This window comes from Peromyscus maniculatus, chromosome 14 (assembly GCF_049852395.1).
Source record: "Peromyscus maniculatus bairdii isolate BWxNUB_F1_BW_parent chromosome 14, HU_Pman_BW_mat_3.1, whole genome shotgun sequence".
In the NCBI taxonomy this organism is placed as follows: domain Eukaryota; kingdom Metazoa; phylum Chordata; class Mammalia; order Rodentia; family Cricetidae; genus Peromyscus; species Peromyscus maniculatus.
Window position 1 is genome coordinate 73,780,177 of NC_134865.1, and position 27,865 is coordinate 73,808,041.

At 48.9% G+C, this 27,865-nt stretch overlaps 1 protein-coding gene across 2 annotated transcripts in view; it reads left to right on the top strand.

Annotated features, from left to right (window-relative positions):
* Nucleotides 1–27,865, top strand: part of Rin3 (Ras and Rab interactor 3) — a 113,048-nt gene that overhangs the window by 66,467 nt on the left and 18,716 nt on the right. For both annotated transcript variants that reach the window (XM_006990889.4, XM_042261075.2), the window contains 3 exons: nucleotides 4,468–4,540; nucleotides 13,558–13,649; nucleotides 25,599–27,098. In XM_006990889.4, coding sequence (XP_006990951.2) covers nucleotides 4,468–4,540; nucleotides 13,558–13,649; nucleotides 25,599–27,098 — 1,665 coding nt within the window. The remainder of the gene's footprint in view (nucleotides 1–4,467; nucleotides 4,541–13,557; nucleotides 13,650–25,598; nucleotides 27,099–27,865) is intronic.

The following is a 27,865-nucleotide window of genomic DNA, read 5'->3' on the forward strand; positions in this document are numbered from 1 at the left end:
CATGGCTGGGCGGAGAAAGGTACATAAGGTGGAGGAAACAGGAACTAAAAGCAGTTCAGCTGAGATCCTTTCAGGTGAGGATTCAAGCTTTCAGTCTGAGGAAACAGGATCAGCTGAGGAGTTGGCGAGGTGAGGTTGGCTGTGGCTTGCCCTGCTTCTCTGATCTTTCAGCTTTCACCCCAATATCTGGCTCAGGGTTTTTTATTAGAAGACCATCTAAGATTTGAACAGTTCCAAGACATCTGATGCCCCCATCTGGCTTCCATAGGTACTACAAGTATATGGTGTACAGACACACATACATGCAGGCAAAATACCAGACACATAGAAAAAAAGGTGGAAATCTGGCGGGGGGGGGGGGGCGGGGGGAGCAGGGGGTGCAAGACAAGGTTTCTCTGTGTAACAGCCCTGAATGTCCTGGAATTCACTTTTTAGACCAGGGTGGCCTTGAACTCTCCATCTGCCTCTGCCTCCCGAGTGCTGGGATCAAAAGTGTGTGCTACCATGCCTGGCTCAAGGGGGGAAAGTTTTAAATGAATAACCCATTTAAAAACAGGCAAGGGATCTAAATAGATGTTTTTGTAAGAAAAAAAGTATTCAGCCATACACAGTCAATAAACATAGAACAATGCTTTAGGGAAATGCAAATCAAAACTACAGGATCCACGTTAGACCCACAGGGACGGCTGCAGTCAGGATGCCAGACAGCAAGTACTGACAAGGATATGGAGAAACCAGAGCTGCCATACATGACTGATGGGAATGCAAAAGTGACGTCACTGTGAAAAATCGTTTGGTAGTTTCTTAAACACTCAGAATTACCATCTGACGGAGGGATTCTGCCTCTTGTATGCAAACGAGAGTCCACGAATGTGTCCGTCCATGCAGGCTTGTACATGAAGATATTCACAGTGGCACTCTTTATATGCTGGAGGGACTATGCCAAGCACCATGCCAGGTGCTAGAGGTACTGTGCCAAACACCATGCCAAGTACTGGAGGTACTATGCTAAGCACCGTGCCAGGTGCTGGAGATACTGTGCCAAGCACCATGCCAAGTAATGGAGGTACTGTGCCAAGCACCATGCTAGGTGCTGGAGGTACTATGGAAAAGAAGAGAGCCGTATACAGTCTCTGCCTTGTGTAGGGCATGTGTTTACAGGGTGACAAAGTGGAATTTCTTTTTTTAAAACAATACCTAATAGCTTTCAGGTCTCTTACGGCTGTTCCATTCTAACACTGATGCTGTAAAAGCCTAGGAGCCAGGTTGGTCCATCTCTACCTATCCCCAGTCCAGCCTTGGTGGAGAGTGCTAAGGTGACAGGCTTCCTGCTGAGAGGCAGATTCTGATTGCTGTCACCCGTGGCCACCTCAGTACAGCCTGGCTCCCACTGGCTGGCACTAGAGCCTGGCCATGTGAGGTCAGCTCTCTGGAGTAGTCTGTACTACGGCTCTTACTGAGGGGCCCTGGGGAGGATAAACACTGTGACAGTCCAGCATGACTGGCTGGCCTGCTGTCTTTGTCTGGCAGGCTCTGTGTGCCACAGGATATTGCCAAGTGCAGAAGTGGGTACCGGATGTCCCCAAGGCTGTGTAAAGGCAATGTGAGGTGTAAGGTGGCATGGCCTCTTGGCAGTGCTGGGGTCTGGGCACTTGTCAGCTTCTGAGGAAATACTGGAACTAATCTTTAGGGAACACCTCTGCCAAACCCCTGCTTATAGAAGCCATTCTTGGGGCTGGAGAGGTGGCTCAGTGGTTAAGAGCACTGGCTGCTCTGCCAGAGGACCCAGGTTCAATTCTCAGTGCCTACACAGCAGCCCACAACTGTCTCTAACTCCAGTTTCAGGGAATCTAATGCCCTCTTCTGGCCTCCCACAGGCCCCAGGCATGCATGTGGTGCACAGACAATCTTGCAGGCAAAGCATTGATGCACATAAAAATAAAACAATAAGAAATTTTTCGAAGAAGTCATACTTGCTCATTATAAAAAAAATCCCACAAAACAATGCAGGAAGGAAAGCTGAGTCCACTCTGTAATGAATCTTCCTCATTTTTTTAAAAAAGTAATGGCTTTTATTTCAATTTTATTCAGATGTGTTTATTTACTGTGCTTGGTATCATATGATTGGCCCATTTAAAGTATATAATTCAGTGGCGTTAGTATATTCAGAGTTGGGCAACCATCACCACCATTTAAGAATGTTTCACCACATCTAAAAGAAACCTCATGTTGCCTAACAGTGTGAACACACACAGTGCCGCTGAACTCTATGCTAAACAGGCTGTCTGTAGTTTAGCCCAGAACCCCTCATCCCAACCTCCCCCACTCCCTACCACCCACCATTCTACCCCCACCCCAGCTTACACACAACCATCCTAAGCAACCACACATCTTCTTTCTAGATAGGGTATGCTCTGGCTTTCCACCCCAGAAGGCCCATTCTACCCTGTGCTTTGTAGGCCCTGCCTATGCGCCTGCCTCAATGGTATGCTGGGCACATGGGCAGGAAAGCAAGACCTTCCCGATCTCTGCCGGCCCCCAGCCTATGGTACGCGCTGAGCATCTCACTGATTCTGCCTGTGTGTGGCCCTGCAGAGGGAAGGATGGGAATGAGGGAAAAGGTTAGGGATAGAGAGGAGATTGAAGGCTGAGAGCTCTGGAGGCTGGAAAGGCAGAGAGGAATGAGAAATGCATTGTGGAAATGAGGGGAGAAAGGGTACAGCCTTGGCATATGGCTTCTGCGCAGAAGCTGCGTGTGCAGACAGGTGTGGCAGTGGAATCCTCCCACTGCCAATGGCCTCTCTGCTCATCTTACCAGCTGAAACTACTGTTTGGGATCATTACTGTTGTCTTGACATGCCATGAGCTATCAGGAGCAGCTCCCGAGAATTTCTTTATTTCATGCTTAAGAGGTGGTATGGTCCTTCCTTTCTGCTGCAACAAAGGACACACATTGGATGATTTTCAGTAACAAAAACTTACTCTCTTATCATTCTGGGGGCCAGAGACCTTGAACGAAGGTGTGGGTGGGCTTGACAGTTTTCGAAGCCTCAGACCCAAGTGTGTTCCTGGTCTTCCAGCTCCAGGCTTCGCCTCTGTCTTCCATGGTCATTGCTTCTCTGTGCCTTGGTGTCCTGTATCTTCAGAAGGCCATCTTGTAAAAGGGGACACCAAACATGGCAATGATTTCCAAACAAGGTCACATGTCATGTTCTAAGATTCAGGACTTCAATATGCCTTGGGGGGGGGGGCTGGGAGGGACAGTTCAGTCCTCAACAAATGGGTACACTTATAATGCTGGTTCACAGTTGTAGAAACTGAGGGCACAGAGAGGCTATTCAACAACCTGATAGAGATTTGATGTCCCGATGCACATACAAGCCTCTAGGCAGGTGCAGTACCAAGTAAAGGTCCTGGGATAAAAGAGGGTTCATCTCATACTAACTTTATGCTCCACAACTCCAGAAGTTTGTGAGGCTCTGTCCAGACAGGCTCCCTCAGGTTCAGGGTGCCCCTTTGGGTCTCAAGGGAGAAAGACCGTGAGCATATGTTGGAAGTTCTAAGACCATGGACAAGATAGTCTCAAGATTCCCAGATGGAGCCACAGGGGACATTCCCAGAGGGCAGAAATGCCAAGGACAGTTTTATTTCTTTATAAATTTTTATATCTAACCAAACAAGAAGCTATTGTCTGTCATAAATCGATAAATATGAATTTTTTTAAAAATCACATGAGCTGTTGAGAACAGTGCTTAGGCTATGGGGGGGGAGCAATTGAAATATGTATATTTGTGGATCTGTGTCACTCTCTGCCCTGTGGGAAACTGGCCCAGGCTTTGCAAACCACATAGCAGGCTGCTGTCACCTAAATGATTGTGTATTTAGGGTTGGAAGGGCTGTTCCCTTGGAAGGTGGGAAACTGAGCATTGAGAGGGAAAGGGAAGCCTGCAGAGCCTGGCTATCAGTTGCAGGGTCAAAGCTAGGCCTGGAAGTCCAGCTGAACCATCTCCTTCTCCTGCATCACATGGGAAAGATACCAGAACTCAGTTCACATATTGTTCAGCACCACCAAGGCCCAGGAAAGCCCAGTGTGGACTCCTGAGTTTAGGGAGCAAAAATTGGCAGAGGTTTGGGCTCGGGCCTGAGACTTAGGCATCATGAAAGCCAGTGTCTACTGAGATTGTCACCAGCAACTCCTTCTACTTTTACAATCTGGAATCCTGTTCACAAAAAAAAAAAAAAAAAGATGACTCTGTATTAGTTGATATCAGCCACAGTAACTGGTAATCCTTGAGCTCCCGTTTCTCACTGCAGTTGGCTCCTGATACTTATAGGGGTCCTTTGGGAGGCACCAGGACCCACAGAGAGCATGGCAGGGGTGTACCACCTTCCGGATCTAGGAGAGCAGCCAGCCCCTCCCCCTGTTGTTAGAGGATACTTACAAGAGCCTTTCTTGTGTCTCCCCAGTATTGTACCTGGAAGGCTCAGTTCTTGTGTTTGAGGACATCTTCAGACTCATCGCTTTCTACTGTGTCAGTAGGTGAGTAACCTGGCCCCAGAGGAGGTTGTGGGGGTGGCTTCCCTTCCTGTCTTAACAGAAGTCCACTTGTTGCAATACACCCATCTGGTTGCAACAGACCTCTATGCAACCTTGGGTGTGTTTGTGGGATGGGGGAGGAAAGAGTAAAGAGGGAGGGGATGCAGTGAGAGGGGACAGTCCCTTGTCTTTGCTCTGGTAACTACAAGAATAAAGATCAGCTCTGATGTTTCCTGGACTCTTCTGGTAAGGACTTCTCTACCAGCCACCTGCCCATCTGGCTCTTGGTAGTCTTTTAATTTCTAGTGTTACCAGCACCAGGGACAGCTTGGGACCCTTGAGACCAACTGGTGCTAGGGAGTACAGAAGGAACTTCCTCTATTGACAGCAAGAAGAGCTGATGCCCCTTGGTGGGTGGGAGCCTGGGATTGTTCAGCTGGGCAGACCACCGTAAGTTCCGCTCCATTCACTCAGAACTGGTTTCCGATCAGCAAGAATTTAAAAATACATTTGGTGCATAACCCATCAGCTGAAGCTGCAGGGCCTGCACAAGGGCTGATCAGATGTTTGGTAAGATGTGTTGGGGTCTTTAACCCCAGGCACCTCTGCTGAAACACATGCTCCACTAATAACACCTCCAGCCCACCCTCCCACCCTTTAGCTCAGCAGAGGAACACTGATAATTACAGCTGATGCTGAGCCCGCCTGCTGCCTAGAGAGGGCTCCCTCCAGCACTCAGTGGGCCCCTGAGAGATTTTTATACCCACCGCTTTCTTTGTTTTGTTTTGTTTCTAAATAGGCTTTCTCTGTGTGTAGCCCTGGCTGTCCTGGAACTTACTCTGTAGACCAGCATGGCCTCAAACTCATAGAGATCTGCCTGCCTCTGCCTCCTGAGTGCTGGGATTAAAGGCTTGTGCCACCACTGCCCAGCCCTACCCACTACCTTTTAAAGATTTTTTTTAATGTGTCTTAATATTTGCCTACATGTATGTATGTGTACCATGTACACGCAGTGCCCAAGAAGGCCAGAAGACAGCATCAGATCCCCTCAGACTGGAGTTACAGACAATTGTAAGTCACTATGTGAGTGCTGGGAACCGAACACAAATTCTCTATAAGGGCAGCAAGTGCTTGTAACCACTGAACCATCTCTCCAGATCACTCCACATTGTCTTTTAAAACCTTGCCAACAACCCCACAAGGGTTGTTCCCATTGCACAGATGAGAAAATGGAGACTGGTAAAACGGCAGAGCCAAGTTTAATCTAAAGAAAGCTCTGCCACCAGCGCACCCTGAAGTAATTCTATTCACCAGCTTGGCCTACTGACTCACAAGGAATAATTGCAGAGGCCCTGGATATTTGTGCTTCACAACACCCCCGACTGTGGGAAGACAGGCCCTTTTGAGTTTAGTTAGTTAAAGGAGCTCTGTCCAGTATTTGGCATGTGCCAGGTACAATGAATGAATGAATAGAAAGATGGATGGATAGAAGGATAGAAGAATGGATGGAGAGGGGGATAGAATAATGGATGGATGGATGGATGGATGGATGGATGGATGGATGGATGGATGGATGGATGGATGGTCCAGATATTAGGCTGGATATTTAACACCTCAGAGCCTCTATTTCCTCTTTTATAAAAGGGAGTGCTCATATCAATTGCTTTGATGTTAGAGGAAGGGTGAGTTGATGTCCATGAAAGAGAGAGAGTACACTGCCTGGAACCCCATAGACTCTCTCATTCCATCTCTGCCATTTGGACTATAGGAGAGTTTTCCGGGCAACAGCTTGGTGCCCAGGGAGATCAGGAGCCATGGTCACCAAGCTTACCCATGTCGCTTCCCAACCTCTCTTCCTCTGGCTGCTACTTCTCCACCATCCAGCAAAGCAGATACCTGTTCTCCTGTCTTCACACTCCAGGGATCTCTGAGGGAGATCATGGGACAGCGATGGCCTGACCATGTTCTGGGGGAGGTGTGTCAGGCAACAAGGCCTGAATGCTAAGCACCTTAAGAGCCAGGCCTGGAGTCAGAAGCCTATCACCTTGCATCTGTGTGACCCCAGGTCCATCATTCGGGCACCCTTGCCTCTCTGTCAGGGGACATTAAGAGTTAGGTATGAGAGTCTCTGACTTTGAGATTCTAAGATCCCACCTGCAGACTCCTTCAGAACCAAACCCTGGAGGCAGCTGAAAATATACTGGAGATGCTTTGTATAGCTTTGTGCCCCCTCCAGGGCATATGCTGGCGAGTATTTGTCCAGTCTAGACTGTGTTAGATCTGTATCCCCCATCACCACACTAAACCCAAGGCCATCCCTGAGCAAGCCCACTGGATTCCTTCTTCACAAAGTGTGCTTCTCATTGGGCACCTGAGGTCCCTGTGAGCTGGTGGCTGCTCATAGAGACATTCCCAGGATAACAGACACTAACCCTAGAGGTTAGTACCCAGTGAAGACTTCACCACAGCAGAAATCTCAAACTTCTCACCCCTAATCTGTGCCTGACAGATTAGGAGCTCCCTCTCAGACATTTGTGAGGGTCACAGGTGCCAAGGCCTTCAGAAACAACGCCCTCTCTGGGTGTGCCCCAGTTCTTGCAAAAAGCTTCTCAGTTTTGACAGTGCCCAGGGGCTCGGTGATGAGTGTGCAGAACTGGAAGCGTGACTGCTGCCTGAGTGTCTGTGTGCTCAGTGCGTCCTACTCCTCTCTTTTTAGTCCCTAACGTGGCCATGCATCACAAGGCTCGTAGTGCCTATCCCTACTGCACTAAAGATTTCTGTTTGGGCCTTAGCAGAGCAGCAGGTATGGATTACTCATAAATCCATTCTATGTGTTCCTAGTGATTTTAGGGATGAGGAGACTGGGGCTGGGGTGTGACTGACCTCAAGGGGCACAGCCAGGTTCTGAAGGCAGATGTGAGCCCTGGCGTGGTACCAGGCTTGTAGAGGAAATGATAAATCTGTTGCTTCCCTTCAGTCTATCCTCTCTGTATATGGGGCTGGGAGGCCCTCCCTCCTCAGGAAGATGATGTGGGAGACTGCCCAGGATGGCAGGGAGAAAACTCAAGGCAGAGGAAACAGGATAGGCAAAGGGCCTGGCCATAGGTAGAGCCAGACGGTGGTGGCACATGCCTTTAATCCCAGCACTCAGGAGGCAGAAGCAGGCGGATCTCTGAGTTCGAGGTCCTCATCTACAGAGTGAGTTCCAGAACAGCCAAGGCTACACAGAGAAACCCTGTCTTGAAAAATATAAATACATACATACATACATACTTACATAGATAGATAGATACATAGATAGATACATAGATACGTAGATACATAGATAGATACATACATAGATAGATAGATAGATAGATAGATAGATAGATAGATAGATAGATAGATAGATAGATAGATAGATAGATAGGAAAGAAAACCAGAGGTAGCCTCAGGAATGGCTCCATGGAGAGGACAGGGCAAAGCCATGCCTTGAGAAGCAGGGGCTTCCTTCCACAGCTGCTGTGAGCCATGCTGTCTTCCACGGTTAGACAGCCCCAAACAGAGCAATATGGCTGCAGCAGGAAGTGGGGTCGAAGGAAGAGAAAAGGCAAGAACAGCCAGGGGTTGCTGAAGTCATCTGGAGCCACGAAGAGATGTCACCCAAAAGGGAGGGGGCAGCCGCTGAAGAAAAGAGGCATGGTTGCGGAGATAGGAGACACCAGGGCTTCCTTCCTGCTGGCAGGATGCTCACAGTTCCATTGCTTCTTGAGCGTATCCATGGTACCAGATGCTCAGCTAAGACCCTTACCAGGATCATGGGGCCTGACCCTCAACACAGCCCTGGTACAGGGTCAGTTAACTCAAACAAATGCTGTTACCCAAGATGAGGAAGGAAGGCGCTCTGGGGGCCCATCCTCCCTCAGATATGCCCCACACAGTGGCTAGGCCACCACCCTCCTCAGGGAGTGGCTCACTGGTCACTCCCACCTTTGAAGATAACTATCATCACAGTGCTTGTGAAGCTCTATTCCGTGTAAGTGGCTCAGAAGTGCTGGTGCTCCAGGCCTTATGACTGGCATTGGAAGTGGGGGATCCCGTGGGGGTCACTGAGCCCCGAAGTCTACAGAGTCTGGTTTCAATTCCAGGTAACTAACATTGGGACCAAGCTGAGCTGAGATGCCCAGTGTCTAGCGCAGTAGATGAGCAGATGGAGACATTAGACTAGAAAATCAATTTTGTGACTTTGTATGTAAGAAAGAAAGTGAGCTGGGCTCTATTCTCCTTTAAAATGCTCTATGTAGGTAGAGTAAGTCTTGTGTTGCTGAGTGTGTGTGTGCGTGTGTGTGCTGCTTTGTGTTTCTTTTTCTTTCTTTCTTTCTTTTTTTTTTTTTCTTTTTGGTTTTTTGAGACAGGGTTTCTCTGTGTAGCTTTGGAGCCTGTCCTGGAACTCACTCTGTAGCCCAGGCTGGCCTCAAGCTCACAGAGATCCACCTGCCTCTGCCTCCCGAGTGCTGGGATTAAAGGCTGTGCCACCGCCGCCCATGCTTTGTCTTTCTTACATTAGTCCCAATCAAAAGTAAACAGGGGTGAGGACAGGGGCCTCCAGAGAGGCGTATAGGTACCTAAACGTGTGCAAGCTGGCCCAAAAAGTGAGGGGTGGTTGTGAAAACATCCACTCTGAAGTTCCCACTTTCAAACTCTATCTCTGTGGTGCCTTTTACTGAGCTTTATGGTTCACAAGAAAATAGATAAGCATGTGTACATGCAGAGCATCTGTAAATTTGATTAATTCACTGTTCAATAGCCTTTGCTTTGGTGGAAGGTCTATGACTCCCATCCACATATTCCCCACCCAAGCCTGTGCTCAGTAGGATATACTTGTGAGCTGTTTAGAAATGCAAGTTCTGTAGCTGGGGGTGCTGTTTATTAGTAGGGCACTGACCTAATATCTTGAGGCCTTGAGCTAATTCCCTACATCACACATGCTTGCACACATGAATGCAAGCTAGTGTCAGCTCTCCTAGGCCCAATGCTGCTAACCTTGGGCAGAGGAGCTCACACTTGGGGCCTCTTCCCAGGAGTTCTGATCTAGGAAGTCTACAGAGAACAGACACTGAAAACATGGCAGGGTCCCTCAGAAGTGTCCAGTGCCCCTTTAAGTTTCGATGGTTGGTAGGCTTACAGACAGATGCCCACTGACCTAGCACTTCATCAGAGGGCTGTCCTGGCATTATCCCAAAGCCCAGGGACTTCACAATTTGGGTGTGACTGAGCCTGTTTTTGGCTGCCTGCCTTCCCCACCTTCACACTGTGCTAAGACTTCTTTAGTTGCCAAACCACAAATTGGATAATTTGCATGTCATTGTCACTGACAGAGGCCACCACTAAGTCCACTAGAGTGGGCTGCTCAGTCGTACTCAGGATTGGAAAGACAAAAAGTCCCATAATCTGGGAGCCATTTCTGTTGGGGTGTGAATGGGTTATACCCTTGCTTGGGGCAAGGGTAGCAAATGCTGTCATCTCTTGAACTATTATATCCCATGGCCGAGCAGGCTCACTAGGAATCTACCCAAAAGAAATACTAGCCAAGAGCAGAATCACCAGGAACTAAAATTCTTCTTTGCAGTATTGTTTGAGCCAATGGCAATATGCAAATATTTTTGTCTTTGTTTTGTTTTTTGTTTTTGTTTATTTTACTAAGAGGCAGTCCGGTCTAGGGATGAAGAGTCTGACCTTAGATCCGATCTGGATTCAAGTTCATACACTGGCATTACGAGCTGGTCTCCAGCCTCTTGTTGCCTAGTTAGGAAATGGGTCTAGGGAAACTACCTACTTCCATGAAAGCATTTGAGAGAGAACCTGTGGAAAGTGCTAGACCAGAAGACAGTCAGCGTAAGCTATGTGCTAGAATGAAAGAAGAAGCAGGGTAAGATACTCATCCAAAGAAGAAAATACACGAGTCTTCCCATGGAGTACTTGGAGGCACAGAAAAGGGGAAAAGTCAGTGTTGCTGCGCCTGCGTGAACTGGAATGTTCTTCAGTGGCAGCTGTTACAATTATTGTATGAAGAAAGCAAGCTGAAGGACCGTGCATGGAAGAAGCAGGCTGTCATTCACTTTTGAAAATAGTTGTGTGTGTGTGTGTGTGTGTGTGTGTGTGTGTGTGTGTGTGTGTGTGTGTGTAGATGGTGGGAATCTGAAGAGGAAGGCCATTTTATTTTAAACACTTGGGTACCATTTAATTTTTTTGTTTTGTTTTGGTTTTTATTTTGTTTTTGCTTTGAGACAGGGTTTCTCTATATAGCTTTGGCTGTCCTGGAACTCACTCTGTAGACCAGGCTGGCCTCAGACTCATAGAGATCTGCCTACCTCTGCCTCCCTGAGTGTTGGGATTAAAGGCGTGTGCCACCACCACCCAGCTGGTAATGTTGAATTCTTACAGCAAATATGTTTCTGTTTCTAATTAAACAAACAGTAACAGACTGTAGGGCTGGACTGTAGCTCCATGGTAGATCATGTGCCTAGCACAGGCAAGACCCTATGTTCCATCCTCACCCCTTACCTCAAAGTCTCACATCTTTATTACATTTATTTATTTATTATTTGTTTGTTTGTTTATCTTTCTGGGTGCACCTGCCATGGTGCAAACACTGAGGCCAGAGGACAGGTTGTGGGATGCGATTCTCGTCTTTCATCATATGCGTCCCAGGGATCTAATTCATCATCTTTGGCTGCAAGCACCTCTACCTGCTGAGCCATCTCTCCAGCCATCCAAAGTCTAGCATTTTAAAAAGTGAAGACAACAGTCGTGTGGTTATCCCCGGCGAGTAATGAGGCCTGGGTAGGAAACCAGAGACAAAATAAATAAATAACAAGTGATTTGTGATGCTAGACAACAGTATTTTCTTTCTTTCTTTCTTTCTTTTTTTTTTTTTTTTTTTTTCCAGAGCCGAGGATCGAACCCAGGGCCTTGCGCTTGCTAGGCAAGCGCTCTACCACTGAGCTAAATCCCCAACTCTGACACACAGTATTTTGTTAGCTGAGTGGTCTTGGGCAGTTTCTTCAACCTCTCTGCCCTCCCCCACCTCCCAGTTACCGGCCGTAAAGCTGGAATGATTGCCTACCTATGTGGTTGCTGTGCGGTAGTAGTGTAATAGTGATGTTAGATAATATTGTTCAGCTAACTGCCACATCCTGTGTGCTGTTCTGGATGGAAGGAGTGCCCCTCCAGGGGGAGGAGTGGGGAACTGGATGATGAAGCCAATGACAACCAGGTCTGGAAGGAAGAGGAGGCCCATGGTGTGGCTTTGAAGGATACATGTAATCTAAGCAGATACGAGTAGAAGGGACTGGTGTCTAGGAACATGGTGCGTTCACTACAGGGAAGTGAGTATATTGAGGCGCAGGCAAGGGGGTGGCAGCATTTGAAGAGCTTGCTGGAGGGGTGGGGCAGCGCCCAGGCTGTCTCCTGTGTGGGGGAGTTTGAGGCTAGGTCCATCTCAGCATCATAAGACAGAGAAGTGAGTGTTAGATTACAGGAAACATGAGAATTGAGTGACCTCTGCTGGCCACTGTGCTAGGCACTTTTCTGGGGACAGAAACCATCCAAAACCACACCAACAAACTAGAGAGTCAGTCAGGAAAACTGGGGTAATGGGAGATGAATCTTGTCAGCCTTTGAAACTAGAGTAGTGAGGAGGGGTGTGGGACCCTGAGAACCTATCCAGAATGGGGTCCAGCCGGACTAGTATAGACAGATGGGCAGTTGACATCAGAAGGCCTCAGGTGCATGGGAGAGTCACGTGATGATGACTGAAGATGCTGCAGTGCCACCCGGTCTAACAGTGAAGAAGCCACAGCCACCCCAAGTGTGCCACAGTCACCCCAAATGTGCCACGGTGCTTTCTTCCCCCATGAAAGATCTTCCCAGAGTGTGGGTGGAGGGTACTAACAGAAGCCACTAGCAGAATCACCTAGCAGAGAGGCCTCAGGCAGGTGTAGGGTGGTCTGGGCCCCCTGCCATGAGGACCCCCTGTCAGCCCCATGGCAACCATTGATGCTGTTCTTTCTTCAGCTCCGTGTCCCACTGTGAACAGGTCTGTTAATCGCCGTGGTGTTTACCGTACATTACAGGGTTTCCAAGACCTCAGACATTGCCCCACCACTGCCAGGAACTGGAAGCCCCCAACCTAGACTTACAAGGAAAGGAGAGACAGACAGGGAGTGTAAAGGACCTGGGTGGAGGGAGATAGCTCTCTGGGCTAACAGGGAAGGCTCCCAGCAGATGACAAGTGAATGGATGAGATTTCTTTGCTTAGGATTGGTTGGGAAGGAGATGGGTGGAGCATGTAGGGGCAGTGGTGGAGCAGGTTGCTAATCTTGGTAGCTGTCTGTTTTTGAGCTCTGCCGTTCTGTGCCCTCTTGGTCCTCGGGTCAATTTCTGCCTTCATGGAGGAAAGACCAGCTAACCGGAGAGAAGAGAGAGAAGTGGCTGGAAGATGATAGACAGGCCCTAAATGCCAGGATAAAACATAGAATCAGGACCAGCTATCCTGGCTGGAGAGGCAGTCTCTGGGATGGAGGCTGGAGGATGGAGGATGGAGGCTGGACCAGGACCCAGCACCATCTACTCACAGCCCACCACAGTGCCTCAGAAAAACCTTTCTCCCTCTGGGCCTCGGTTTCCCTCTGTCTGAAAGGCTACTGAAGATCACTTGCCCACCTACCTCCATGTGGAGGGCAAGGGTCAGAGGTCACTAAATATAATTAAAGGAAGTGTGGGCCCGGCAGGGAAGGAGAAGCAAGGGGGTTCTCCATGCCTCGAGGGCTCTTTCCAGGTCTCTGAAGCTGGCCTGAGATCTGGATCTTGCTGGCAGCTCCCTCAACTGCAGCCCTATCCCTTGGCCCTAGGGACATGTCCAGGTTACATGAAAATCCTAGCAGTCACAGAATGTGAGATGTGGAGCTAGACATCTGGATGCTGGAGAATGGGAACTCTGGCCCTCTAGTACCTGACCTACAGCCTTCCTGTCTTTACAGAGACTTACTGCCCTTCACGTTGAGGCTGCCCCAGGCCATCCTTGAAGCCAGCAGCTTCCTGGACCTTGAGACCATCTCCAACCTGGGCCTGGGTAAGTCTTCCCTGCAGAACCAGAGAATGGGTGGGTACTGAGGCAAGGGGGTACCAGGATTTCTGCCATTGTATTAATCAAGGTTCTCTAGATGAACAGAACTCTTAGTGTGCTGTTGCTGTGAAGAGACAGCATGACCACGACAACTCTTATAAAAACATTTAACATTTCATTAATCCCAGCACTCGGGAGGCAGAGGCAGGTGAATCTCAGTGAGTTTGAGGCCAATCTGGTCTACAGAGTGAGATCCAGGACAGGCTCCAAAGCTACACAGAGAAACCCTGTCTCAATAAATAAATAAATAAATAAGTAAATAAATAAATAAAAAACCAATAGAATGAATATTTCCTTGAAGTAGTAACAATCTCAGACACATGAGAGGCTGAGAACCTTGCAGCTGCTTGGTTTGGAGGACCAATGCCTTGGTCCTACAGTGGCTGTCTCACACTGGAGAAGCCTGGGACTTAATACTTGTTCAACCCACAAGGCTGCCTGCTGCGGCAGTCCCAGCTGGCACCAAAGACCTAGAGGGTTCCAGGAGGGAGCCACTGGTCCTCTCAACACTGGAGGCCTAGAAACCCTAGCTGCACAGGAATCACCCACTGCAACAGGGTAAATGAACTCAGCAGTCAGAGAGAAGGTCAGGCAAGCAAAAGATGAGTAATCTTCCTTCTGCCCTGCCCTGTTTCATCTGAGCTGCTACACATTTGGGGTGGATCTTCCCACACCAATGAAGGCATCCCTCAGGTGAGGATCCCTACTCAGGTGATTCTAATTTGTGGCAAGTGGACAATAAAACCAGCCATCACATCAATGATCTCTGCAGAGACATCCTTGGATGACACCAAGCTGGATCCTGAACCTTAGTTTGGGAGCCAACCACCCTTGGCCCAGACATGTGGAGCCACTGAATAGGAAGATCCTTGGGGTTCTAGACAGAGGGCCCCTGCATAGCCAGGGACCATCATTAGGCTGATTACATCAGCAGTGGCCCCGAGAAAAGCAAGGCCAACACCAAGGCAGTTCTGAGGGCTGGCCCACATCAGCCCTGCTTCTTCTGGCCCAGCCCTGGCCGTGGCCCAGCCCTCATGAAGAGGAAAAGCAGCATGGATGCTATCCTAGTTAGAGTGACTACTGTGTGATGAAACACCATGACCAAAAAGCAATTTGGGGAGGAAAGGGTTTATTTGGCTTACACTTCATCGTGACTGTTCATTGACAAAGGAAGTCAGGTCAGGAACTCAAACAGGGCCTGGAGATAGGAGTTGACGCAGAGGGGTGCTATAAAGGGGTGCTGCTAACTGACTTGTTCCACATGGTTTTCTAAGCCTGCTTTCTTATAGAACCCAGGACCACCAGTCCAGGATGGCTCCACCCACAATGGGCTGGGCCCTCCCCCTTCAGTCATTAATTAAGAAAATGCCCTACAGGCTTGCCTATAGCCCAATCTTATGGAGGCATTTTCTCCATTGAGGCTCCCTCCTCTCTGATGCCTCTAGCTTGTGCCAAGTTGACATAAAGCTAGCCAGGTTAGATGTGATGGGGAACTGGAGTGTGCTCCTCATGCCCTAGGTCTTCTTCATGTCCAGCCAACCAATCCTAAGGTGGGGTTGGGAGCATCTCCAACTTTCATTCTTTTGCATAAAAGAATATATTAGCGACCCAGACTTCCTGGGCTCTTCATGGGTGTCTAGCCATACTGAGGTCTCTGCAGGCAGAGGTTTGGTCACTGCTGACCTAGGGCTGGGCCTCATCAATGCTGGCTCTGAAGAAGCCAAGATCTCCAAGCTGGTAGTTGCTAGGACACTAAGCCAGCTTGTGTTGGGGACAGGAATTATTCTACTTCTGTGTGGTATCCAGAATAGTGTGTTTAAGGCAGATGGTTGTAAGATGAATTGCTAAACGGTCTTATTAATAAAAAACTTGGAGCCAGATATTGGGGTAAAAACTGAAAAATCAGGGAAACAGAAAAAAGCCAGCCATGTTCCTACTGCTAGAACTCCTCAGCCAAAGAGAGAGAGTTACTTCTTGTGTACCCACCCTATATGCCTTTCTGTCCCTGCCATTTTACTTCCTCTCTCTGCCCAGCTACATCACTTCCTCTTTCTGCCTAGCTCTGTCACTTCCTGTCTGTCTGTACAGACCTCCAGACCTTGGTTAACTAGTGTTGGGAATAAAGGTGTGTACCACCATGCCTGGATCTGTTCCCAGTGTGGCTTTGAACTCACAGAGATCCAGATCTCTGCCTCCCAAATGCTAGGATTAAAGGCATGTGCTACCATTGCCTGACTTCTATGTTTAATATAGTGGCTGGCTTTTTCCTCTGATCCTCAGATAAGCTTTATTGGGGTGCACAAAGAAAATATCACCACATTTCCCCTTTTTTGTCTAAAAATAAAAAAAGTTATAACTAATATAAGAAAAACTATATACAATAAGTACAATAACTATATACAATATATACAGGCAATAAATACATCAACAATGTCTAGTCCATTTGCATTTGACAAATTCAGAGAAAATATTCCATTATCTATCCTATTTTGGTGAGTCCAAAATGAACCTAATTCACTTTCTATCCTAACTTATATTACCAACAGAAAACTATCTTTTTGTTGTTGTTGTTTGTTTGTTTGTTTGTTTTTGTTTTTGTTTTTGTTTTTTTTGAGACAGGGTTTCTCTGTGTAGCTTTGGTGCCTGTCCTGGAGCTCACTCTGTAGCCCAGGCTGGCCTCGAACTCACAGAGATCTGCCTGGCTCTGCCTCCCGAGTGCTGGGACTAAAGGCATTTGCCACTACCGCCCAGCTAGAAAACTATCTTTTGATGTCCTTCAAATTTATATACTTCACACCTCTTAGTGAGTTTCTTTCCTGAAATTGTTAACAAGGAAAACTGTAACTACAACTATCTAATCTTCAACTCCCTCAGAGACCCAAGAAGGAAATAATATTACCTAGTAAAACAGGAAGGACAAATAAGCAACTTCCAAAAATGTGAGTTATGACAGAAACAGCCAGCTGCCTGGACAGTCACCCAAGGTTTCTCTGCAATGTTGGGGCATCATCTTCGGCCTACAGGCTTAGCATATCTGACAGACTTGTTTGTGAAACACGATGTACACAAGGCCTACAGCTTGACCCCACATTCGGTGCGAGTATTCCATGTACCAGATGAACTTAAATTCTGCCAATAACCTGTCACAATTCAGGATTTTAAATTCTGGAAATTGCTGGAATTTTTGTAGTTTTGGAATTCGGCTTCCCATTTTTCTCTGCTTGTGGGTGGCTTCTCCTTTATTAAATGCCAGTCTACCATTGAGAGGTTAGACTCTGTCAGCCTAGTTACTCCTTCAAGAATAACTGTTTCAACTACTGTTCCGCTGCACACCAGGAGCCATTGGTCCACTGCCTGCTCAGCTGCCTTCGAAGGAAGGGGCACTGTACCTTTCCTGGATTGCAAAGCCACTTCAGCGATGGTGCCATATTGTCTTGTCTTGGCCTCAGAGGACACCTGTTGCCAAAGCTGCAACCACAACTTGTCTTGGCAAGGGTCGGTAGTCGTGTGTGTGTGTGTGTGTGTGTGTGTGTGTGTTCTGCTTGTCCATTTTGGACAGCATTCTGTCAGCAGTTGATGAGAGGGCGCTTTCTTGCCCAGTGGCTAACTTTTGCCACATTGAAAGTTAACTCCATATGCAGTTTCTTCAATGCCTGTATCTTCTCTGAAGTAGATTAGTACCGCCAGGAGCCAACATGTCTCATCATCATAAAAAAGAAAAAAATCTGTTATTAAAACAGATATTCTTAAATGCCATGTTCTGCAGATCTCTGTAGCATTTGAAGATGACCTGTCTATCTAAAATATATCTCTGTTTGACCTTGAAAACATACCTAATATGACTGCAAGTTCAATTGTAATGACTAACTACTAACTTTCATTTCTCTATATCCTAATAGTTGGTAATAATAACTTTCAAGGATTAGCAAATTGCATTAAATTGATAAATGAACTGTGTAGGTACAATATCTTGAACAAGATTAGAAATATACATACAGTATTTTCTAACAAAAACAATCTCAAATTTATATCAATATATATAATTTGTATATAATATACAAAAATCCAATCCAATGTAAAATACTTAAAACTAGTAGTTGCTTTCTAAAAGTAGATTCAATAATCTACCCTTTTATCTTATCATATCTATATAAATCAATCTCAATTTTGTAGCAATAGATGAACAGCCTCTGTAGCTAGTGGTGGGGCAGAGGCCCCGGACTTCAACACCCAGAGCTAAGAGATGTCTATAGACAGGGCTTCTTCATTAAGATTCAGCTGTTCACAGGACACTGTCTGCAGCTGATTCACAGACCAGAAATACCAGGCATGATAGATACCAATGTTGCCTAAATGGAGGAGAACTAGCCCAGATTGAAGAGCCAGGTCACAGAGGAAGTCAGGGGCAGACCTCAGACCAGAGAAGACAACCCCCACCCCCAGCTCCCAGGCCAGGCTGTTCTCCTCCCAGAGGGGTCTGGAGATGGCGGTGTGAAAGAAGAACTCATACCCATTCCATACTGCCCCTTAACAGACTCGGCTATGCTGGTCCACGGAGTTACTGAGAGTAAGCATTGAACTTCACACACACTCATTGGCCCTGTTCTGAGACTCAAGCAGGAGTCCCTAGGGCGGATGTCCAAGGTTCTCTGTAGGTTCCTCCTGCTGGGACAGCCTGGGACCACTTGCTGGATAGAAACAAGCTACTCAACTTAGGAGAATTGAATTCCTGGCTGGAATAGAGTGGCCTCAGGCACAGAGTGAGCTGGAGATGGAAGTCACCATGCAGGAAGCCAACGGTGGTGCAGACTGGCCTGCCAGCAATGACTTCTTTGAGGCATTAAAAACCAAGTGTGTTACACCTAAGAAACCACCTGGAAGGTTCTGATCGATGAGGTATCCCAGGCGCTGAAGACACAGAGCCAGGCTTGGCAGATTGATTTTTTTTTCCCAGAGTCAAGGAAAGGTTGGCTTTCCAGTCCATCTCCTGAACAGATGGAGACCCGAAACTGTCAGATGCCTGGCCCTGGCACATGCAAGCAGCAGCCTGGCCAGGCTTTGTGTGCTCCGATTATGACTGCAGAGTGCATCTGCCAGGGACTCGGGCACCCAGGGCATTGTGCCGAGCACATGTGCGTCATTCCTCTACCAAACATGTCCAGCCTTCTGACATTGCAACGGGAGGCTATCACCTACAGAGTTCACACACAAGAGCCATGCAATCAAATTATAAAAAGAAAAGAAAACGCAATGTTTTTAGTAACTTTATGATTTTTGTACTAGGCTGCATTCATAGTTATCCTGGGACCCATGAAGCCTGTTGGTCAAGGATTAGACACACTTGTTACAGCAGAAAGCTGAAACCTACTCAAACTTGCATGGAGAATTCCTAAGAAATGGAGTCCAGGGCCACTGGGCTTTGTGAGCAACAGCCTCTGCTCTGTAACGCAACCCATTGCACTCTGCAGCCTGCTCAGAGCCCTCCAGTCCTCCAGTCCTCCAGGCTCTGCCTCCATCTCCATGCCCACCTAGCCGCTGTTGCTCAAAAGGACCTCTAGGGAGAATTGGGATAATTGTTACCCAGCTTCGGGGGTGGGTCCTTGGCAACAAATGTCCTCTTGATTCAGTCAGTATTTCCAGGCAACTCAGAGGCATGATGGGAGGCAAATTCACTGACTTAGGTGCATACATTCATTATTAGATTTTATACAACACACACACACACACACATTTGATAGAGGAAGCCATGGGACTCAAGGTGTCTAACAAGCTTCCTCAACTATAAGCGGAATGAAGCACTGGCTCATGGTACCACATGGATTGAAACACGATGTTTAGTGAAAGAAGCCAGGCTGAGAAACACTTGTAAGACTCCCTCGTAGATGTGCTCAGAGGAGGCAAATCCACAGATGTGGAAAGCAGGCTAGCGCTCGCCAGGTTGTGTTGTCGTGGCATTCAAATCCCCTGGGAAAGGCCAGAGATGGACTCAATTCAAACTTAGATGAAATGAATTTACTCTTCCTGCTAGCAGAAGGACGGCAACCTTGGAGCCAAACAGCATGCCATGCCAAAGGGGGCTGAAGGAAGGGTTTGTAAAGGTGGATATCAAAGGTGTTATCAAAGGTGTTGCAGTTACCCATGGAAACCACAGCTGGGCAAGAAAATTGTTTACTCCCCTCAGTCGTTTCTCTTGCCCCTTGTGTAGTAGTCAGTCCAGTCCCACAGCAGTAAGTGGGTTTACAAAAGCAGAAAGCAAGTGGTTAATACCTCACAGTCGAAACGCCATTACCCTATCTTATCTTACCTGCAGGCCACTAGGAGCTCATAAGCATTCCAGGGCCAAGGGCAACAGCCCGTAGGGATGCCTGGTACAATATTAAGTTTCTTTAGCCATCTCAGGGGAGTTATGTGTAAATTATTACACAGGTCTGAGCACTCTGGGCCAAGTGTCGCCAATTGACTGGGATAGAGCAGGCAGTAACACAGTGCCATCAGATTAGGGCTGGCTGGCACATCACCAGGGTCGGGGTCTCACTCCTGTGATAAAAGCGTGTTTGGACTCATGATTTGAGGGACACAATCCATCGTGGCAAGAGTTTACGTCAATGGGAATGTGTGGTTGGGACATCTCACATCCCCACCAGGAAGCCAGAGAGGGTTAGAAATTGGACCACGCTATAAAACTCCAGGTCCATCAGCCAGTGACCCACTTCCTCCACCGAGGATCACCAGCTGGGATCGAATGCTCACACATGAGCCTGAAGAAAATATTTCACATTCAAAGCACTGGATGGGGAGTGGCTGATTGTGGGCATGGAGTTTCTTGGGGGGTTGGGAGGTGACTAAAATGCCCTAACATTTATTATAATGACAGTTGTGCAACTATAAATATGGGAAAGCCACCAGGGGATTTTTTAAATAGGTGAACTATGTGAATGGTATTCCTGCTGAGATGGTTGAGGGAGGTGGACCCTAAGGCCTCCTGGAAGAGGATGTGGTAGGAGCTGGGACCTCTGTGTCTTCTCTCTGTCCCTCTGCCATCAGATCCTTTCAGCCTTGCTCACTGCTTCCTGCTCTTCAGCTCCCTCCTCTCTTGCTCTGGCTCCAGCAGAAAAGAACATGGCACCTTATCACCAAGGGAGGCTGTATTTAATGTTGAGCTAGGGAGAGCAGCGAGCCCTCTCTCTACCATGTACGCTCTGAGTACGTCTTTTTTTTTTATGACATCTTTTTCTTATTATGAAATCCCAGCATGCTGTGGGTTTCTTTTTAACTGACAAGACTAGAAAAAGACAAGGCTGAAAATCGTACATAATCCCTCTACTGCTGCAGAAACACAGTTCTGCATCTTGCCTTCCACTGTTTTGTGTGAACATATGTGTGACTTTCAGTTGGTTTTCTCATACCCAGAGTCAAGAAGTGTCTAGTCAATGGTAGATTTACTGGGTTTTCAGTGTGCCCAGTGGTCTCAATTATTCCTAGTTTTTGAGACACGTTTCCTTCCTCCTTGTTAGTGACTGTATTTTTTTTGCACTTGGTTTGGGTTTGGTTTGGTTTGGTTTGAACGAGTAGACTAAGCTATTTGGACAGGGGTGATGTTACCAAAGCAAAGCTATTCCCTTGCAGGCTCAGCACCATGAGATGGTTCTTGAGTGTTTGTTCATGAGCTGACACAAACCAAGTTTAGACCTGGAAACACCAACATTCAACAGTGCAGGCTATATAGGATGTCATCCCGGACGCAGAGCCTTGGGCTAGCATGGGCCCCAAAACTAACAGAGGGTTGAATTCAGCACTGAGCTGTTTGCAACTGATTCTAAATGCAGAGGGAAGAGGATGCTGTGTTGTGGGTCTCGAACACGCTTGAGGCAGGTGGATGCTTAGCGTTTTAAAGACAGGAAAGCCACACAATGTGTAGCTCTCCCAAGTTTGTGTGAACCTTGTTTTTTCCTTTATAGCATACAATGAGACTATTTCCTAGTTAGTAAAGATTTGTTAAAAGCTTGACGTCGGGGGACTGGGGAGATAGCTTAATCAATAAAGTGCTTGCCATGCAAGCATGAGGCCCTGATTTGAGTTTTAAAATCCATATTTAAAAAAAAAAAAAAAAAAAAAAAGCTTGGCCTGGTAGCCTGTACTTGTAATCTCACCACCAAGCAGATAAAAACAGGTAGGTTCCTAGCCAGCTCACTAGCTCATTGTTGGGTTCCAGGCCAATGAGAAACAGCCTCAAAAAGTAGGATTGGCTCACCCGAGGTTGTCTTCCAGCCTCCACATAGGCACACATGTCCCTGCACAGCCCACTACACACCAAATGAAACACTGGCGTTTGAGTGAAAGTTCAACCAGCCATCTTTGGATGCTACAAACATATGTATTCCCAGAGTCTCCAGAGCTTTTCAACCATTTCCAGGGTATCTGAATCCTAATTTTACCTTCAGGCACCACAATCCAGCACCTGGCACATCCCAGGTCCCCCCAAGCAATGCAGGGATTGAAGCTGGCAAGACGTACCCCCCACCCAGGTTCAGAAAGCCTTGGCACCAGCAAAATGGCTGCCTCAGTCAAAGGGACAGGCCCTTTCTTACTGGAACTTGGACGGCTGAGCTAAGACTTGGCATGGTGCCCACAGCTCTGCCAACTGCTGGGACTGCTTCTCCAGCCTTGGCTCTTTGCAAGCTGCAGAGAACTTTCGAACTTCCTTTTTTTGTTGTGTTGTTTTGTTTTGTTTTTAGCACAAAGCCCTGAACGGCCCCATTGCCTCCCTTACACAGCCAAAGGCCCTGGTATGAGCCCAGCATCACCCTCCCCTGGAAGTAGCATTGTCTTGGAGAGCCTGTGCCCTGTGAATTGTCCTGGGAGCAGGCAAGCAACATCTTGAGCTCTGGACCTCAGGGGAGCCCCAGTGCCTGCTCCACATTTGTAAGATGCTATCAAGATGTGGAGATGTGTTGTTCTATTCTGTGCCTGCTAAGGGACCAGGTCTGCAGACCAGTGATAAGCTGGCTGACAGTTCTGCCCCAACTGGAGCTCTTCTACTTCCTTTTTTCTTCCTCTCTCACTGTCTCATCTCCTCATCCCCCCATCCCTCAGCTTATCCCCACCTAGCTTGCAAAGCTAGACTGGCCAGTGCCCCCTACCCTAGAATGCTGCCTCCGCTTTCACTAAGCTGGTTCGTTCACTCACTAGTGTTGGGTGCTGATGCCTGGGCCCTGCTCGCTGGAGTACCATCCTGGAGGCTGGAGACGCACAAATGGAAGAGGCATCAATGCTGCTTTCTGAAACCCAGGGTGTGGTGGAATACTCAAACAAAAGCATGGAATGGCAGTCCTAATGGAGGTTCCTGTAGTGAGAGGACACAGTAGGGCTAAGGGACACGGGCATCCTGCACGTATCAGTCTTCTAAGACTAATTACCAGTCTTAGAAGATTAGTAAGAACCTGGCAGGTAGGAAGGAAAATAATTCTAAGCAGAGGAAACAGCATCAGCTAAGACCCAAGGGTAAGGCAGCAGATGTCATGTCCAGGAAGCAGTGAATGGCAGATGGGGTGAAGACTCAGTAGATAATTCTAGAAAAGATATATGGGGCATATCTCCCAGGCCTTGAGTGGTGTAGGCAAACAATGATGGGAGAGCATACCCAGGCATTGATGGGCAGTTCTTGACATCAGCTACCCCATGGTTTTATCCTTCATCCACATGTCTTAAGGGACTGTGACATGAGCATGGAGGGAGCTGAGCTCAGCTTCCTGGGACTACTGAATAGTTCACCTTCTGGCCACCTGATGCTCCTCACTAGAAAGACTTCAAGGAGACCAGCCTGCTCTACTGGGCTTGTAGAGATATAGGTACCATGTTTCCGATGCTTACTCCACAGAAAGCAAGCATCTGTGTATTCTGGGTACCAAGAGTTGGTCACTCAGAGGTCAAGTGCTATCCTGGAAAGCAAAGCCACAGCCTGGCCATCATGAAGAGTGGTCCTTGGGCTATGGAAAAACTAAACCTGGTCACATCTTACCCTGTGGCTGTGATGTACAGGGAGCTTTGCATACTGTAGAAAGACACATGAAAGGTCATCATCTTGTTTTTGTGGTGACAGCTGGGTGTTCTGGGCTGGCTGCCAGGTGCAACAGAGTCTGTCTAGAGCCAGGCTCCATGGTGGGTACCATGCTGCTTTGGTGCTCATGGTTGGGTAGGCCACAGCTTGCTTTCTATCATGGTGTTAGACTCTGCTCACACTGATGGGTATGCAACCTCAGGGCACCAAGGTGGCCAAGGTCCATGTCTTTGAGCAGGCCATCATTAGAACTGGCTCTGTATGACCCTGCCATATTTCAATATCTCCTTTCACAATCAAGAACCTGTAGTGGTCATGCCTGATGATACAGACCCATAATCCTAGCTGTTCTGGAAGCTGAGGCAAGAAGATTGAATGTTCAAGGCAGCCTGGGCAACTTCGTGAAACCCTTACTCAAAATTTGAAAACATTTTTAAAAGGGGTAGGGCCCTCAGTGGTAGAGCACTTGCCTAGCATGTGGGAGACCCTGGGTTCAATCCCCAATACCAGAAAAAAAACAAAAACAAACAAAAAACATAGGTGCTTGCTGTGTTCTTACCACATCTCTAGCTGGGGTAAAATCCACCAGCCTCTAGCTGGGGTAAGAGCCACCAGCCACCCACTGATAGGCAGAGCAACCCAAGTGGGAAGTGATGCAAGTTCCTCAGAAGGAGCCTGTAGGGCAGCAACGTGCTAGTCTAACCTGCTCAACCTCCAGCACTCTGTGACCCCAGGTGGACACATTTCAGCTGAGTCACTTGCCTTCATCCGTGAAGTGGGGGCCAATGCCTAGGGGTCATCAAGACCGTCCCCGTACAGCTGCAGCCCATGACTTGTCCACTGCACAAACCCTGACTGTCATTCCTCGGTGACTTCTTTGGCAGTCCCTTACATAGGCATCTCACTGAGGAACTATGGGAGAGAAGCTGTGTCCACCATTCTTCCCAGAATCCTGAGGCAGCATGGTTCATAATCTCCTTACCTTTAAAATGAACACATTGAGCAGATCCTGGGTCCCATGTTTCTCTCCATATGGAACCACTCTCCTGTGCGCAGAGTAGCCTATTCTCCAGAAGTCATAACCCTGTATCTTTTGGGAGGCCCTGAGCATCCCTGAGTGTTTGCTGGTATGTGATACCCAGAGGCCAAGAAGTCACAATGAGGCTATGAAGACTGGTCGGTAGCCAGCAGGGCAGGGCTTGCTCAAAGGTAGGAGCGGTGTCCTCACTTGTCCCATAGCCTAGCTCCTCAGTTAGTGTCAAGACCCTCCCAAGTCATAGCAGCCTGTAGCAGACAGCTATAGGTCCAGTTCCATCACCCATAATTCTCTGGTTCCCTTTTCCTCTGTCTGCCACCTGCAGTGACCGTAATGAGTTCTAGCCCCTTCCTGTCTACGGTAGGGTTCCCTCCCAGCACCCTGTGATGCTACTGCTGAGACACCCATTGGAGGGACAGCTAGACCAAGCCCTAGGACACAGTCTGCCCAGGGTACCCAGCTGGATAGCTGCGAAAACAACTTCATTCCCTCTGTCCCTACCATGCCCTCCTCCCGCATGCCCAAAGCCATAGTCACCCCCACCTGAATCACAGTTGTTCTCCATGACAAGCTCTCACATGGGCACAGAACTGAAGCTGGGCCTCTTGTGTCCCCTCCCAGCTCTACTCCACCCTCTGCTGGTGGGTACACAGGGGACTTCCCCTCCAGGCAGGAAGTGGTGGGAGAAGTTAAGAGAGTCCAAGAAGGGAAAACAAACTTACACATGAGCGAGGGCCCTTCCCCCACTGCGAGGAGGAGGAGGAGGAGGACTGACTGCCTCTGCTCTGCTCTCTCTCCTCAGGCTTCTGGGACTCCTCACTGAACCCTCCCAGAGGTCCTGTCGAGCCCCTCAGAGGCCCAGCCCCTGGGGCCCCTGCAGCCTCCAGCCTCCGGCCCACGACCCATTACGCAAACTGTTCCTGTGAAATCGAGCTGTCGGTGGGAAATGACCGCCTGTGGTTTGTGAATCCTATCTTCATCGAGGACTGCGCCCTGCCGGCTGATCCACCGCCTCTTGGCAGCTGCCCTCCACGCCTGGTACCTGCCACTTCGGATGCTACCTCACCTACCTCCAAGGGATCCCCACGCCGTCCCCCACCTCCACCTCCCATACCCACCCTTCCTCCAGCTGGCCCTGCCCGGCCTCCTGCGCTTCCTGTGTCCCCTGCATCTGCTGTTCCTTTGCCCAACTCCCCACTAATACCCACCTCTCACCTCGCCCCCCATGCGCCGGGCCCCCCAGGCCACCCAAACCAACCACCCATGACAGCCTGCGAGAGTCTCGCGCGCCCAGCGGTAGGCCTGGGCCCCTTTGGGGAAGAAGAGATGAAGCCTGGGACAGCTCCCAGCCCCTTGCAGCCAGCTCCTCCCCCTCCACTGCCCTTGAAGAAGACTCTTCCAGCAGCTCCTCCCAGACGGCGCATCTCTGAAAGGGTGTCTCTGGAAAGCCAGAATGTGGGGACTACAGCAGACAGGGACCTCCCAAGTATTTCCAGGGCAGCCTCGCTCAGCCTTCCTTCCCATGGCACCGTGAGCAGTCTTGGGGACAGGCCTTCAAGGACCACAGAGCAAGGCCAGGATACAGAGACCAAAGCTAGCCATGCTGACGATGTACCAGTGCCTCCTGGCAAGACCAAACAGCCCCCTATCCCACCCCCCAGGAAGAAGCGGGTCTCTCGGCAGCTGGCCGCCGCCACCCTGCTCAACCCCTTGGAGAGCCCTAAACAACCCATACGAGAGGCATCCCCTGAGAAACCAGCACCTGGTGCACCTTGGGAAGGCTTGAGTCCAGCCCCACAAGCTGGGACGCAGCAGCTCCATGCCCAGACCAGCGCCTGTCCCCATAGCTCTCCAGAGTTCAAGGGTTCCCTGGCCTCGCTCTCAGACAGCCTGGGGGTGCCTGCCTCAGCCACTGACCAGGATTCCTACTCAACCAGCAGTGCAGAGGAGGAGCTCGAGTTCAGCAGCCCCAACGTGAAGAAGAAGCCCTCGATGATCCTGGACAAAGCCCGCCACCGCCTCAGCTTCGTCAGCTTCACCAGCGTCTTCCACGCCTTCCTCTCCAACGACCGCAAGCTGTACAAGAAGGTGGTGGAGCTGGCACAGGACAAGGGCTCCTACTTCGGCAGCCTAGTGCAGGACTACAAGGTGTACAGCCTGGAGATGATGGCCCGCCCGACATCCAGCACCGAGATGCTGCAGGAGATCCGAACCATGATGACCCAGCTCAAAAGCTACCTGCTGCAGAGCACTGAACTCAAAGCCCTGGTGGAGCCCAACCTGCACTCGGAGGAGGAGCTCGGTCAGTGCCAGCTTGGGAGGGTGGGAGGGAAAGGGGTACATCAGTACCCTCAGGCATCCCTGGACCCAGAGCAGGCTCTGGAGAGCCTTGCCTAATGTCCTCATTTTTCTTCCTGACTGCCCCACAAAGCTCCTGGGCCTAAATCCCTCTCTCAGGCTCTACTTCTAGGGAGCCAACTCAAGGCAGCCCACTTTCCTGACCACTCCTGTCAAGCCACCCCCTCACCCTTCCCCACCCCCCCCACCAGCAGCCCTCCCCTCCCCCACCAGCCTCTAACCCAGTCACCATCACAGCTCTGCAATTAGGATGCATGGTGGCAGGTGTCCCTGCAGCACCTACGCATCTGTGTGCGTATTGAAAAGACTCAGGCGGACCACAGTGCTGTAGCTCTATAGGATAGCGTCTACCTGCAGTCCCAGCACTTGAAAAGTGGAGGCAAAAGGATCAAAGCCATTCTCGGCTATGGAGTGAGTTGAAGGTCAGCCTGGGCTCTCAAAAAGCAAAACAGAACAGAAAACTACATCGAGGGATTTAGGGGTTACCTGATAAACATTACTGTCTCTCTAGGCACCACCTCCATGTGGTCCTGAACCTTTTCTCCTTCTCCTGGTAATTAAGAGCATCAGTTCTGGACACACAGAAAAAGGTGCTTTGAGACACTACAGGATCACGATTCATAGTGAGAGGTCCTAGGGAAAGAGACTATTAAGTACCACCTTCCCTAGTGGAGACTGGATTTGATGGCTGGCTCCCGAGGACGGATACAG